This window comes from Phoca vitulina, unplaced genomic scaffold (assembly GCF_004348235.1).
Source record: "Phoca vitulina isolate PV1807 unplaced genomic scaffold, GSC_HSeal_1.0 scaffold13, whole genome shotgun sequence".
Lineage (NCBI taxonomy): Eukaryota > Metazoa > Chordata > Mammalia > Carnivora > Phocidae > Phoca > Phoca vitulina.
In genome coordinates, this window is record NW_022589716.1 from 6,302,984 (window position 1) to 6,319,424 (window position 16,441).

General features: G+C 42.4%; 1 protein-coding gene across 1 annotated transcript in view; it reads right to left on the minus strand.

The window, feature by feature from the left end:
- SMARCC1 (SWI/SNF related, matrix associated, actin dependent regulator of chromatin subfamily c member 1) overlaps positions 1-15,818 on the minus strand; it is a 173,068-nt gene extending 157,250 nt beyond the window's left edge. The window contains exons 1-2 of the mRNA XM_032412625.1: positions 15,624-15,818; positions 5,383-5,502 (exon numbers count right to left, since the gene is read on the minus strand). Coding sequence (XP_032268516.1) covers positions 5,383-5,502; positions 15,624-15,818 — 315 coding nt within the window. The remainder of the gene's footprint in view (positions 1-5,382; positions 5,503-15,623) is intronic.
- Between the last annotated feature and the right edge of the window lie 623 nt (positions 15,819-16,441).

The window sequence follows — 16,441 nt, forward strand, 5'->3', positions numbered from 1 at the left end:
CTACAGGACATGGCTGGACAGTTCAGCTGGACTATCTCCCTCATTTTGGCTCAACGTGTCTTTTCATGGTTACAAATACTTCCTCCATGGCTCACAACACAGATACTTAGGATTCCATTCCTATAAAATTCAAAGACAAGCAAAACTACACTATTCTCCATAGAGATTCATACAAACATGGTGATACATATAAAGAAAAGCAAAATGAAGCTAAATCATTGCACCACAGAGTAAATGTTCCCCACCAACTCACTTAAACAGCCACTTACTTACATTGCACTTTCATAAGGCAAAGGTCTAAGCTACAAACTTAAAGGACTAACTTCCAGTACTTATAAAACACTTAGAATCTTCTTTCTCGTCCCATGTTCCCAAAAGTAGTCTCTCCACTCCGAAATTTATGGAATAGTAGGGTGTAGTCAGGTCATAGTTGCAAATGAAAGGATTAATTTTTTAAGTGTAATGATAAGTGAAAATTTTGAACATCTCATGAACGTACTTAAAAAAATCTTCTGCTACTTTAGACTCTGACTTGACCTTCTAGCAATCTTCTAGATCTTAGAGCTTTGTTGTTTTTAAACACAGTTGCTTATGATCTATTTTAAAAGGCAGAATACAAAACTGACTCTACCCTATCATTACAATAATGTTATGCACTGAGGCTTGAAGAGATTATAGAAAAACAAAATTTTTAATTGTGGTGGAGGTAAAAACACTTTTTTCTTCTGTTTCAATTCATGTTTTGTTTGCCTATGCAACGTATTATTTTTTAAGTGCCCAATGTGGGGCTCCAACTCACAACCCTGAGAGTAAGAGTCGCATGCTCTACTGACTGAGCCAGCCAGGAGTCCCTGCCTATACAACATTATTTTTAGTCTTATAAACCTTCAAATCTTCCCTAAATCCTAACTTCTCCATTTAGCATTAGATAGAACATACCCTACACTGAGCCAGCTGTTTAATATCCGGTACGACTTAGGAAGTCAGTCCCTAAAGTTCCACTCTGATTAAAAAAAAAGAATCAGCCCAAATAGTGAACTCTTATACCAGTACCATTTATTCAGAAAGAAAAAAAGAAAAAAAAAGTTTAAGGTTAAACAGCGGACATGTTTCACTAAAACATTCTTTGCTTCATTAACTGTCTTTCTCATCCCCTTTTACTTGACACCATTACACATTACATCAATCCCTTTCATTTGGGAAAATGTTAAACACTATTTTAAGAGGAAGAAAAGTACATCTGGTCCCACTGGCACTACGCCATGAATTATTTTTATTTATGGCTTTTGCCTAAAAATATTCTTCCCTAATCTTTAAAATCTGGAAAAAAAATAATGCTTTCATTCCCAAGAGTTAAATATCCCATGAATAAAGCCTCTTGTACATACTATTTTTTAAGACCATTCATACAATCCTAATTAGAAATACCAAATAATGTGAATCACATAATAGAAAATACTTCATGGGGCGCCTGGGTGGCTCAGTTGGTTAAGCGACTGCCTTCGGCTCAGGTCATGATCCTGGAGTCCCTGGATCGAGTCCCGCATCGGGCTCCCTGCTCGGCAGGGAGCCTGCTTCTCCCTCTGACCCTCCCCCATCTCATGTGCTCTCTCTCTCTCATTCTCTCTGTCTCAAATAAATAAATAAAATCTTTAAAAAAAAAAATAAAAAAAATAAAAAAAAAAAGAAAATACTTCATGTAATGTTATCTGTAAATTTTATTCTAAATATTAATGTTATACTTAATAAAGTACAATCTATACGTATTATGTTGCAATGTTTTACATGATAACTTCAATCAGTTCCTAATTAGTAATTCTAATCTGCTTCATAATATACAGGAATAAGAAGTAAACCCATGTAGGGCGCCTGGGTGGCTCAGTTGGTTAAGCGACTGCCTTTGGCTCAGGTCATGATCCCGGAGTCCCTGGATCGAGTCCCGCATCGGGCTCCCTGCTCAGCAGGGAGTCTGCTTCTCCCTCTGACCCTCCCCCCTCTCATGTGCTCTCTCTCATTCTCTCTCTCTCAAATAAATAAATAAAATCTTAAAAAAAAAAAATATAAGACAGAAGAAACTTTAAAAAAAAAAAAAAAGAAGTAAACCCACGTAATTAGTGGTAAAGGAACACGGAGCTTTCAAATGATTCAGAAAAAAAAACACGCACACACACAGAGAAAAAGAGTGATAAAGCAAATGTAGTAAAATGTTAACAATCGGGGATTCTGAATAAAGGGAAAATGAAAGTTCTTTGCATTATTCTTGCAAAATTTTTACTTTGAATTAATTTTAAACTTACAAAAGTTACCCCAGAACCTCAATTAGTCACATGGCTAAGAAAATGAAGTTGATCATCCAGTTGAGTAATTCCCATTAGTACAAAATAGACATGTCCCTCCAATATCTAAAAATTTATTCATAAATTATATACAGGTACTTACTACACTGCTAATATATTACACATACACAACATAAATCACACATTAAAAAGTAGGTATTTTAAAAGGATAAAGTTAAAAAGCAAATCCAAAGAGAAGGAATGATCTTGCTCCACAACTGTGAATTCATCCAGTACACAGTAACTCCCAAATCTTTTCTAATTCAACCTGTACTCTAAACTCCAGACCTCATTTCCTCGTACCCACAAGATTTCTAAACCCGAGGTGCCTATCAGAGAACCAACCATAACACAGGCTAAACTGAGTACCTTTCCCCAGGAACCTGCTTTTACTCTGGCTTTCCCCTTCGCGCTAACGGTGTCTGATTGCTCAGTGTAGTCCTCCTAGTAAATTCTTTCTCTTTCCAGCCCCTATACTGCCCCCCCCAAGATATTACCAAGTTCTGCCCCCTTAAACTCTGAGTTCCTTTCCATCCTCTTTAAATCTACTGCTTCTGGGGCGCCTGGGTGGCTCAGTTGGTTGAGTGTCTGCCTTCAGCTCGGGTCATGGCCCCGGAGCCCTAGGATCGAGCCCCACCTCAGGCTCCCTGCTCAGCGGGGAGTCTGCTTCTCCCTCTACCTGCTGTTCCCCCCGCTCGTGTTCTCTCGCACGCACTCTTGCTCTCTCTCAAATAAATAAAATCTTTAAAAATCAATCAATCAATCAATCAATCCACTGTTTCCTCCACAGGGGACCATAACAGTGGATTATGAGAGCAGTTTCTTCATGAAGAGTTTTCAAAGCCTCCAATCTCAACAGCTTCCAACCCATTCTTCACACTGAAGCCTGTGGGGTTATTCTAAAACCCAAAATCAACTAAGCCACCTACTACTCTCTCCCTTGTTATGGTTCCCCATCACTTACGAGATAAAGGCCACACATCTAGCACAGTAAACTTGGCCTATTACGACAGACTCTAGCCCACTTCTCTGCCTATTTGTCCTCAGTTCTAGTCTTTTTTTTTTTATGTTTTATTTATTTATTCATGAGAGTCAGAGAGAGAGAGAGAGAGGCAGAGGCAGAGGGAGAAGCAGGCTCCCTGCCTAGCAGGGAGCCCTATGCGGGACTCGATCCCAGGACCCCAGGATCATGACCCGAGCCGAAGGCAAACGTTCAACCATCTGAGCCACCCAGGCGCCCCTCAGTTCTAATCTTGTTGAACTGTCACAACTACCTTCAAGTACCACCTTTTCTCAGGCCTTTATGCTTTTACACGTTGCTATCACTGCCTGAAAATCCCACCCCTCAGAATTTCCCTGAAGAACTCATACTCAACTTTCAAGTCTCAAATTCAAATGCCCTTTCCCCTGGAAGACATCTCATCACCAGGATCACCAGGAAACTCCAAGGCTCTATTCATTCAGCTCACTAGAGTATGCAGCCCCTGAGGACAAACAATACACTGTATTGCTCTTTAAAGTCTCAGAATTTGATAAATAACCAAATGCTTAATACTTGCTGAGCTCATATCAGTGGGGGGAAAGAAGCACTTTTTAATAAACATCACTGGGATAACCAGATAATCCTAAGAAAAAAGATAAAACTGGATCTATTGCTCACACTGAACACCAAGATAAAATCTAAATAGATGAGAATTAAGTATAAAAAATGAAGCCATATAAGTACTAGAAGAACACCTGACTAAATTCCTTCCTCACCTACGAGTGAAGAAAGCTTCCTATCATGATTCAAAAACCACAATTCTATGGGCGCTTGGCTGGCTCTTGATGTGACTCTTGATCTCAGGGTCATAAGTTCCAACCCCACATTGGGGGTAGAGATTACAAAACAAAAACAAAACAAACAAAACAATTCTGTATCTGACTAAATAAAAATAAATGTATGGACAGCAAAAATACCATAAGCAAACTAAACACATTTACTGCAAGATCAGTAAAAAAACGTATACTATCTCCTATTCTCAATTATACCCGAGAGAGCAATGGATTGTTAAAACAAAAAGGTTAGTGATGAAATAAGAACACCCAAATCAGAAACTTGAGATTTAAAAAAAAGGTCTACCTATAAATTCAGTGGAGGAAGCAAACATCAGACTGGAAACTGCAAAACTCCAAATCAGAGAATCAGAAGACAAAAATTATGAGAAAAGCTACAAGTAATTCCTAGAACTCTAATGTCTGCACAAATAAAGTTCAAAAATATAAATGAAGGAATACAGGATGGGAGGGACTAATAGACTGAATGTTCCCTGAGCTAAAGAAACATTACTGAATCGTCAGATCATGACTTGTAACTAGTCATATTTCTGAATTTCAAAGATCAGTATAAAAAAGGGGAAAATCAAGTATCAGATTTTTCTCTACAAAATCAAATGTTAAGGAAAGAACAAAACCAGGGGCACCTGGCTGGCTCAGTTGGTAGACATGCGACTCTTGATCTCCAGGTCATGAGTTCAAGCCCCATGCTGGGTGTAGAGATTACTAAAAATAAACAAACTTAAAAATAAAAAGAATAAAACCTACATATTTCAAAAGGAAAAAAAGCATAACCCAGTATTTATATACCAAACCAAACTATCAAAGTATCAATTGCAAGGACAACAGAATTATATTTCACACAAGCTCAGAAAATCTTACCGACACAAGATAAAAATTCCACAAGAAAGTATCCTAGCCACAAGAATTGAATCAGGAGAAAGAATGGAGAAGACCTGGTATAGCAGAGACTACAAGGAAACTACAACATAGTAAAATGTTCATAATTAAGTCTATAAATACCTATTGTGATGTTTCATGCAAATGTTAAATGACTCCTGAAAGTGGAGCTTCCTACACTTAAAAAGCAATAATAATCTATAGCTAAAATTCAGTTGAGGCTCTTTGTTTATTCTACAGGATAGTAGCAATAAAGGAAAGAGCTGTAGGGTGCACTTGAGAGCACAGAAACTGCAGATTCCCCAGTGTTATTATAAGCTGATGTACTTACCGGGAGTTTGGTGAAGGCCGGGTTGGTGACATGCTTCCCAAAGGCATCTTCCTGGAACTGAAGAAGCTGTACCACCAGCCCAGCCAGTGTTTTGTTGGTAGGAGCATCCGCATGAACATACTGTAAGATAAAGATGAGGACTCAAAAACTGGGACAATCGTGCGGAAGAGAATGGTAGCTTACTTCCTATTACCTACTAACACTGGCCAGGTGACAGATTTGCACAGGTCTGAGCCATGGTCTTTGCTGTAAAGAGGCTTACAAAAATACTGGGTACAGTGGGGAGGGAAAGTTAACAGGTCTCAGGAGAAACCATGCCCAAGCAATGAATCCAAGTCATCTCGTGTGCACCTGCACCTAAAGTAGATGGTGAGATCCTGAACCTCAAACTTGAGCCTGATACTATAATCAGATGAGACCTATTAGCCAATGTATTTTGTAAGTGGGATGAATATAAATAACTTGTGGCCAGAGAGCAGACTGTATTGTTTTTAAAACAGGCCTACAAATTTCTTTGATACTCCTCTCATCAAGAAATAGGGTGTATGCCCTTCTTTTGCTGAATCAATACCATCCTTGGGGCGCCTGGGTGGCTCAGTCGTTAAGTGTCTGCCTTCGGCTCAGGTCATGATCCCAGGGTCCTGGGATTGACCCCCACGTCTGGCTCCCCGCTCAGCGGGAAGCCTGCTTCTCCCTCTCACACTCTCCCTGCTTGTTTCCTCTCTCGCTGTCTCTGTCAAATAAATAAATAAATAAAATCTTAAAAAAAAAAAAAGACCATCCTTAATGACTAACTTGTAACCATTAGAATGCAGTGGGGGGGGGTGGGGGAGTGATGCTGTGGGACCTCTGAGGGTAAGTCAAAAGCTTTCACATAGTCCTCTGGGGACAGTCACCTCTGGAGTCCTGAACTACCACTAAGTCTAACTACCCTGAGCACACCATACTTTGAGGAAGCCCAGACTACATGGAGAAGCCTCTTGGAGATGCTATGGCCAGAAGCCCCAGGTGACGTCCCAGAAGACTGATAGTACAACCACCAGATACATGAGTAAAGATGGTTCTAGGGGCGCCTGGGTGGCTCAGTCGTGAAGTGTCTGCCTTCGGCTCAGGTCATGATCCCAGGGTCCTGGGATCGAGCCCCACATCGGGCTCCCTGCTCTGCGGGAAGCCTGCTTCTCCCTCTCCCCCTCCCCCTGCTTGTGTTCCCTCTCTCGCTGTGTCTCTCTCTGTCAAATAAATAAATAAAATCTTAAAAAAAAAAAAAAAGATGGTTCCAGATGATTCTGCCCCCAGCTGTCAAGTTATCCCCAATCATCAAATCTTCCCAGTTGAAACCCTAGACACAGTTCTCAGAGACAACTGTCCCCATCGTACCTTTCCAAATTCCTGACACACAGAAACTTTGAGCATAATAAAATGGTTGTCTTAGGGGTGTGTGGGTGGCTCAGTTGTTAAGCAGCTACCTTCAGCTCAGGTCATGATCCCAGGGTCCTGGGATCAAGCCCCACAACAGGCTCCCTGCTCCGCGGGAGGCCTGCTTCTCCCTCTCCCACTCTCCCTGCTTGTATCCCTGCTCTCTCTCTCTCTGTCAAATAAATAAATAAAAGCTTTAAAAAAAAAAAATAGGTTGTTTTATGCCAAGAAGTTTTGAATATAATAAAGTGGTTATTTTTATGTGCACTTAAAAATGGTTAGGACGGGGGGGCGCCTGGTTGGCTCAGTCATTAAGTGTCTGCCTTTGGCTCAGGTCATGATCCTGGGGTCCTGGGATCGAGCCCCGCATCAGGCTCCCTGCTCAGTGGGAAACCTACTTCTCCCTCTCCCACTCCCCCTGCTTGTGTTCCTGCTCTCGCTCTCTGTGTCAAATAAATAAATAAAATCTTAAAAAAAAAAAATGGTTAGGATGGTAAATCATTACGTTTTTTACTACAATAAAAAAAATTTTTTAGGGGTACCTGGGTGACTCAGTTGGTTAAGTGTCTGCCTTCAGCTCAGGTCATGATCCCAGGATCCTGGGATCGAGCCCCACATCGGGCTCCCTGCTCCACAGGAGCCTGCTTCTCTCTCTCCTCCCCACTTGTGCTCTCTCTCGTTATCTCTGTCACTATCTCTGTTGCTATCTCTCAAATAAATAAATAAAATCTTTTAAAAAATTGTAAACAAATGTATCTGAAAAGTTATCCACGCTAATGTCGACAATGTCCAAAGGCCAAACCAGTGGCAGAGAGCAAGCTGGTTCCACAGCAAGGAAATACGTAACATGACAGGGAAAGCATAAATCAGCAAGTTAAATTAAATGTGAAAGTTTAATTAAGTACGAAATGTTCAATATCACTTTGAAAAGCCAATACATTCAATAAATTTTTTTTAAAGATTTTATTTATTTGACAGAGAGAGACACCGCGAGAGAGGGAACACAAGCAGGGGGAGTGGGAGAGGGAGAAGCAGGCTTCCCGCCGAGCAGGAAGGCAGATGCTTAACGACTGAGCCACCCAGGCGCCCCATTCAATAAATTTTTTTAAACCTCCAATTTTGAAAAGGAAAAACATCTATACCTCCTTGAAATTGAAAAGATAACAAAAGATAGTAAAATGAATTTTTCTTCCTGGAACAAACCTCGTTCCCAGTATCATCCAACATTTCAAGATTAATATGGTAGGTTTCTATTACAAAAAATAATTTGTAAGTGATTTATATATGGCAAAATGATTATCAGCTGCACCGTCTACTCTTACTAAATTGAATGGCTCTCAATTTGTACTACTGCCAAGCAAAGATAAGGCATGATATAAAAGGCAATTCTTCTTAAAGCTTAGTATCCTCCCAAATTTTATTTATACAGGTGCATTAGCTTTCCACTCTAAATGAAACACCCAGCATGCAGTTCACTTTGCTAAAGACTGGTATTTTGTTGGAATGCTGTATATTACATGACCAAAGGTTGGTAAAATCCAGTCCACTGCCTGTTTCTCTGTGGCCCACAAGCTAAGAACAGTTTTTTGATTTTTAAATGGTTGGAAGGAAATTTTATTTTATTTCATTTTTTTTAAGATTTATTTATTTCAGAGAGAGAGAGCATGAGCGGGAGGGGCAGAGGGAGAGAATCTCAAGCAGACTCCGCGCTGAGCAGGGAGCCCGACACAGGACCGGATCTCATGACCCTGAGATCACAACCTGAATTGAAACAAAGAGTCAGACACTTAATCGACTGCACCACCCAGGCACCTCTGGAAAGAAATTTTAAAGAATAAAGAATAATATTTCCGGGCACCTGGGTGGCTCAGTCGGTTGAGCATCTGCCTTCGGCTTGTGATCTCGAGGTCCTGGGATCAAGCCCATGTTGGGCTCCCCACTCAGCGAGGAGTCCGCTTCTCCCTCTCCCTCTACACCCGACTTGTGCTTTGTCTCTCTCCCCCTCAAATAAACAAATAAAATCTTTTTAAGAAAGAGTCATATTTCAGGACACATATTACATGAAATTCAAATTTCAGTGTCCATAAATAAAATTTTATCAAAACACAGCACACTCATTGACTACACATTGTCTATGATGGCTTTCATATAAGAGCAGAGTCAAGCAGTTATAATTGAGATGGCATGACCTGAAAAGCTGAAAATCTTTACTCTCCTGCCCTTTATAGAAAAAAATCTGTCTATTCCTGTTCTAGACCACTCCTTTTTCATCCTTATAAAAAGTTTTCTTTTATACTAAGGGTGTTCTGTGAAAACATTTTCGTAAGGCCACAAAGTAAAACACCTGTGCCACACACCAGTCAAAAAATGGAAACAAACTTCATACAATTAAGCATATAAGATGTCAATTTTGTTGGCCTAAAATAATGTTTTTCAAATTTTAGACCCACTTGGAGTTTCTAATTCCATAGGTCAGGCCCAAGAATTTGCATTTCTAAGAAGTTCTAGATGACACAACTGGAGTGGGAACCCACTTTAAGAACCACTAAACTGGGGCACCTGGGTGGCTCAGTCGGCTAAGTGTCTGCCTTCGGCTCAGGTCATGACCCTGGAGTCCTGTGATCCGGCCCCGCACGAGGCTCCCTGCTCAGGGGGGGGGTCTCCTTCTCCCTCTGCCCCTCCCCCTGCTTGTGCCCTCTCTCTCTCTCTCATTCTCTCTCCAAATAAATAAGTAAAATATTCAAAAAAAAAAAAAAGAACCAATAAACTTTTTTTAAAAATCTGTTTCAGGTATTACTACACATCTTAGTTAAAGAATATGCTGTATTATAATTTAAAAGTTAAAGGGGAGCCTGGGTGGCTCAATCAGTTAAGCTTCTGACTTAGGCTCAGGTCATGACCTCAGGGTCCTGGCATCCAGCCCCGAGGCAGTCTGCTTCTCCCTCTCCCTCTCCCTCTGCCCTCCCCCCGCCCACGGCTCTTTCTCTCTCTCTAATAAAATCTTTTTAAAATTTTAAAAAATTAAAAACCAGTTAAACAATTTTTTTAAAAGATTTTCTTTATTTATTTGACAGAGAGAGACACAGCGAGAGAGGGAACATAAGCAGGGGGAGTGGGAGAGGGAGAAGCAGGCTTCCCGCGGAGCAGAGAGCCCGATGTGGGGCTCGATCCAACGACCCTGGGATCATGACCTGAGCCGAAGGCAGACGCCTAACGACTGAGCCACCCAGGCACCCCGAGTTAAACAATTTTTAACGCTGAAAACTACTTACGATTCCCCTTTCCTATAATATATTGCCAGTTGCCAATTCCCACAAAAACTATCAAGTTTACTTTTCTTTTTTTTTTTTTTTTTTGACAGAGAGAGACAGTGAGAGAGGGAACACAAGCAGGGGGAGCGGGAGAGGGAGAAGCAGGCTTCCCGCAGAGCAGGGAGCCCGATGCGGGGCTCGATCCCAGGACCCTGGGCCCTGGGATCATGACCTGAGCCGAAGGCAGATGCTTAACGACTGAGCCACCCAGGCGCCCTCAAGTTTACTTTTTTAAGGACTATACACTTACAAGTGACAATTCAGTATCTGGTTTTTTCCAATTTACTCAACACAGTAAATCTTTAATAAGCAATACTCAGTAAGTAATTCATAGCACTCATGTAATCTTTAATAAACTCTTCAAATGTATACTACAGAACTGACAAAATATGGAGTATATATCCACAAGGTAACTTTAATTTTTATAAGAATGGGTTTCTCGGTACAAAATTGTACTGCAATTTTTTGTACATAGTAAAGCAACATGAAAAATTAATGAGCCTAACTTTCTATTTTTCAGATACCTGTAGATAACTGAACAATGCCAAATCCTAAAACTGAAAAACACACCATCTTGGAGGAAGGCTGTTCAGCAAAAACCAAATCAACCCTTTAGGCAAAAATTAAGTTTAGCAACTGCTATATACATAGCTTCATATATATTCTAAATTTCACTACTATGCATGTTTCATTTGCTATATTATCATTCAGAATACAAAAACATGTAAACGGTTTCATGTGGACAACCTTATAGTTTCAAAATAAAGATGGCCAGGTTCAAAGTTCAATCAAAATTATTACCTTAACTATTTTAAAATCCAATTTTTTTTTAGATTTTATTTTTATTTTATTCATGAGAGACACAGAGAGAGAGAGGCAGAGGCAGAGGGAGAAGCAGACTGCCTCAGGGCTGGATGCCAGGACCCTGGGTTCATGACCTGAGCAGAAGACAGACGCTTAACCAACTGAGCCACCCAGGCACCCCCAAATTTTTTATTTTTAATATTTTATTTATTTATTTGGCAGAGAGAGAGTGAGAGCACAAGCCAGGAGACAAGGGAGAGAGAGAAGCAGGTTCCTCGCTGGGCAGGGAGCCCGACATGGGACTCGATCCCAGGACCCTGGGATCATGACCTGAGCCGAAGGCAGCCGCTTAACCAACTGAGCCACTTAGGCACCCCTCCCCCAATTTTTTTAATTATAAAATATTTAACCTTGGTTAAATACTTTTTCCAAATCACCCACAAAAGTTACCAAACACGAAAAAGATGACATTTTTAATTCATAAATGAACTGTCATGTTAATGTATTAATCTATACCTCACAACCACTCAAAAGGCAGCCAATGTTATAATGTTTTAAATCAACTTTTAAACACTTCAAAATATTAACATTCTATTTAACCAATAAGAATAAAGCAAGCTGACCATGGGATATACACAAAAGTATCATCACCACCTCAAATTTACATAACCTCATCTTCAACAACTATCTCGTTTGACTCAGTCTTAAGGAAGTCAATCTTACTCTCAATTTACATATGAAAAATTAAAACAGGAATCAAGTCATCTGCTCAAGGACACCACCAATTAGGGACAAGTTATTAGCAGCCAAGAGTACTGAACTACATCTTCCGAAGTATAATGCTCATTCACTATCCTACAGTGACATAATAGAGCTCATTTCAAATGGCTTCCAAAAACATTACCTAAAACATAAAGGGTTCTTGACAGCTTTCAAAATATTGAATTCTGATTAACAAAAAAATAAAATAATGACTATAGATTATTTCAGTCATAAACATTTTATCTTTTGATCAAAAAAAAGTTCAACAGCATGTTTTACTTAAGACAACCAAAAATTTTTAGTCTCAAGTATTTTGATTAAGAAAGGTAGGAAGATAAAAAAAGAAAGAAAAGAAAGGTATAAAGATAAGTTCAGAAAGTTTTATCAATATATCTGCTTTATGCTATCTATGGCATCAATAAAGTATCCAAATTTTAATAACTTGTCCCTAAACAAACCTATTGCAGCAAATGCCCCATAAAACAAAAAACTGTCTTTAACTGTTAAATACTTTATGTAAAGTGTATTGAAATGCATTCCTTAGGCAATCTAGTCTACTTCAGCGATCACCCTGACATTGAAATCATCCTGACATCTTAAATCTTATTTCATTAATAAGCCAAACCAGGAAGAAACTTACCTGGGAACTTAATGGTTTACAGATATCCTTCACCTCCAAAGTATCTGAGTTGAAACCATTAAAATCAGTAAGGTTTTATCATTTGAAAACCACTCAGAAACCACGGACAGAAATACAGCTTTCATCTTCATCAAAGTTAGGATGAAAAGACATGTACCCAATAATACAAAGGCAGCTCAGGTAGGAGATGAAGAAGCTTCCGCCCTGCTGCTGGACTTCAAATGCAACCTCAAGCCAAAGGTTAACCACCCTGTGCTCCCAATCACCTACCCTGCCCCCCTCCAGGAGTCACCTCCTCTGGACTTCTTTGGCCCAGTTGAAGCTCATCCTAATCAAAAAGTATTCCCTCTCCCTTCCGTGTTCCTGAGCCAAATTTATCAACAAAGCTTGAATGAATAGGTTCCTAGACTAGAATCTGTTCATTCACTGAACAAACATGTACTGAGCACCTACTAAGGACACAGAGAAAACAAAAATAAAACGAAGTTCTTTTAATGTGAAACCACATGAGTTTTACAAGTAAGTGTCTATGTCTTTTACCACTACATTTTCCACTACCTTCCACTACATTCCTTGATGAGAGGGATTATGTGTAGCAAAAAAAATTGGGGCTTTGGAGCCAGGCAGACCTTCACCACTCCTAATCGTAATCTTAGAGAAGTCACTTATATCTGGAGTCTCAGGTTCCACTCATGTGTAAAATGAAATAAATATCTATGAACCACGACTGTTACAAGGATTTGAGTAATGGTTTAAGTGCCCAGATACAGTTAGATGCCCAACTGTTGTTCATGGAACACATGGATAAACCCATTAATAAAAATGGGGGGCGCCTGGGTGGCTCAGTCCATTGGGTGGCTGCCTTTGGCTTGGGCCATGATCTCAGGATCCTGGGACTGAGTCCCACATCGGGCTCCCTGCTCAGTGGTGAGCCTGCTTCTCCCTCTGCCTCTGCCCCTTCCCCCTGCTTGTGTGCTCACTCTCTCAAATAAATAAAATCTTAAAAAAAAAAAAAATTCATAAAAATGGGACTACCACTGTCATGTTTCATTCAGTTGCTGAGATTTATGAATGTGAAAATGTAGTATTAAATGCAACAGAAAATAGTTAAAACCCATCAATGTGTACACTGAGTGGAAATATATTGTGTCCTGGATAGTACTTTCGCCACTCCAACACCACTCTCTAAGGCTGACAGGATTCTGGCTGTCAGGCATAAGGAATATACAATTCTGAATTTGAGGAGGCCCAAGAAATATACTCTGGCCTTATGAAACCCTGAGACCTAACTTTTACTTGATCTTTAAGGCCTGAAGAACACTGAGCCAACATTTACCCAATGGCCTCAACACTCTGGGACAAATCCCTCAGTCAGCCCCAGAACCACTTCTTCACCCATTCAAACAAAATTGGGCCCAAACAGATGCACACAAGAGTTTGGAGAGGTAGAAATTACTATTATTTCTCTTTCTCCTTCCTCTTCCTTGATATCCAAAGGAATACTCCTCATTTCTGCTAAAACTACATTGATAAACTAATATGTTATATGTCAATTATATCTCAATAAAGAAATCCAGACTGGGGGAGGGGAAGGCTACATTAAGGTACACTGAATTTAAAACCCAAAGCATTGGCTGAAGGGCATAAAAATAATACTCTCATAATATAAATATGTTCAATTCCCTTAGCCACTTCTAGAAGCTCTGCTGCCTACATAAAAAAAAGTGACCAATTTATCACTGTAAAAGGGAGAGCAATATTCTTGTCTACTTATACGCAGATGAGAAAAACTGGCAATCCCAAATGTGATTGCAAAATTTTGGGGCAAAAAAAGTCAAAGCATATAAAAATATATACTGTCTCTCACTTCCTAAAACTTCAGTAAGAAACAATCACTTCTTTTTTTTTTTTTTTTTTTTTTTTTAAAGATTTTATTTATTTATTTGACAGAGAGAGACACAGTGAGAGAGGGAACACAAGCAGGGGCAGTGGGAGAGGGAGAAGCAGGCTTCCCGTGGAGCAGGGAGCCCGATATGGGGCTCGATCCCAGGACCCTGGGATCATGACCTGAGCCGAAGGCAGACGCTTAACGACTGAGCCACCCAGGCACCCCGAAACAATCACTTCTGAAAGTACCACAGTGTAATGTCAAAAGAACCCAATCCTGTCCCTATCAACCTCCAAAACCTGACAGACTCCATTGCGCTGCAGAACTCAAATGAATAGGTTTCTAGACTACTTCGTCTTTTCATTCACTGAACAAATATTTACTAAGCAACTACTAAGGGCGAGGCAATTAGTACCAACCATGGGGGTGGGGGGGGGCACTGCAGTGAAGAGGCCTGACAAGGTCCTTGCCCCAGTGCTATGGTTCTCAATGGGGGAAGTATGGAACTTGAAAAGGGTGTTCGGAAATCTGGGGCAGAGGAGGTATTTTAGGCTGTCTGCTTCATCACACCTTCTAAGGGAGTCACTCCTAGGTATCCACAAGGGGAAGTTAAAAAACACTTCGTTATAAATAAAAGGTTAATTCACAACTTTCAATACCACTGACTCAGCGGAACTTACCTCCCAAAAGTAGGAGAAACAGCTAAATGAAAAAAATAATCTCACAAAGTGGTACAAAGAAAATAAAGGTATTGATATGAAGTGCGGCAGTCTAGTGTAAATGGGATTCTCAGGGAAGGCCTCACTGAGAAACACATTAGGTACCAGTGAACGTTAACTCTTGTACTCACACTACACGGAACTAAAAGTACAATGAAGTAAAAACTGTCATTTTTTAATATCGGTGCTCATCCATACTATCACCCATTATATTGGCCTGCTGCTTATTAACTTCCGAGTACAATCGTCTAGTCATTCTTTACCAAACCAACAACAGGTAGTAGAACCTTAGCTATCTCACTTGACTTTGAAGATGAGTCTCTAAACAAAACTTGAAGCTGCTCTTACAACCCTGGCTCGGACAGTTTGTAATAATCATTGTTCGCACACCCAATGCAGCTAACAAAAGAGATTCACGCCCTCCGGTTTGCTGAGCTCGAGATGCTCCTGCACACCGGGGTGAGCCGGGGCTCTCGCCCGCGATGCGGGGATTCCCAGAGGCCTGGCCCCCGGGGCCCGCTGGAGCCCCCGGCGCGCGGGCGCCGAGAGCGGACGGCGGGGGCGTGGCGGGCCCGGCGCCTGCCTTTGTTGTCCCTCGTGGCGCGCGGGGGGGGAGGGGCGGCCCGAGGCCCGCGAGGCCAGTAGCTGCGCCCGGCTCCCGTCGCGTGGCCTCCCCGGCCACCACGGGCGCGCGAACCCACCTTCTTGTAGTGCTTGCCCAGCCAGACCCGCACCGAATCCAGCTGGGACACCGTCTCCGGGCTCTCCCAAAACTTGCTGGCCGGGCCACCGTCCTTCCGCCGATAAACGGCCAGGCCCGCGGCCGTCGCCGCGCCTCCCGCGCCCGCGGCGCCCGCCGCCGCCCCTAGCCCGCCGCCGCCCGCCGCCGCGGCCATAGTCGCCGTCGGTCGTCCCCACCGCCCGGCCCGCCCCGGCCCTCGCAGCGATCCCCGTTCGCACTCGCGCGCGCGCGCGCGCAGCCGCCACCACCGCCTCCCGACCCCGCCCAGCCAACCCCCTTCCGGCGCGGAGGGCCGGCCCCGCCCCTTCTAGGGACCCGAAGAGGGCACGCGCGCACGCATGCGCAGCACCGGCGCCGGGCGGGTTTGGGACGAGCACTTGCCCCCGCCTCTTCCGCCAGCCGAGGCAGGCTGCGCACCTTCTCCGCTACGCAGCCTGGGCCTCTGCGGGAGGTGCTGTATCCAAGTTCCGGCATCCCGTCAACCACTGCACCGAGGTTCTGTGTCATCGGCACCGTTGGAGAAAAGACCTGGCGTGAGAAGTTTCGAGGGGGAAGCCCGTTTAGGGTGTCCAGTGCTGGCCGAGGAACCCCCACGCAGGGTGGGAATCTGCGTCGGCTTGCCCCCCTGCCCTCAGACTTTCTGCACAAAGTGGTCGCGTACCCTTTGTAAACGTCCACCTGGGACCACCACCCGGAGCTGCTTCGGCAGCACACACCTTCCTCCCCCTCGTGGCTTTAGCCACACCAGCTCTTTCCTACCTCGGGGCCCTTGCACCG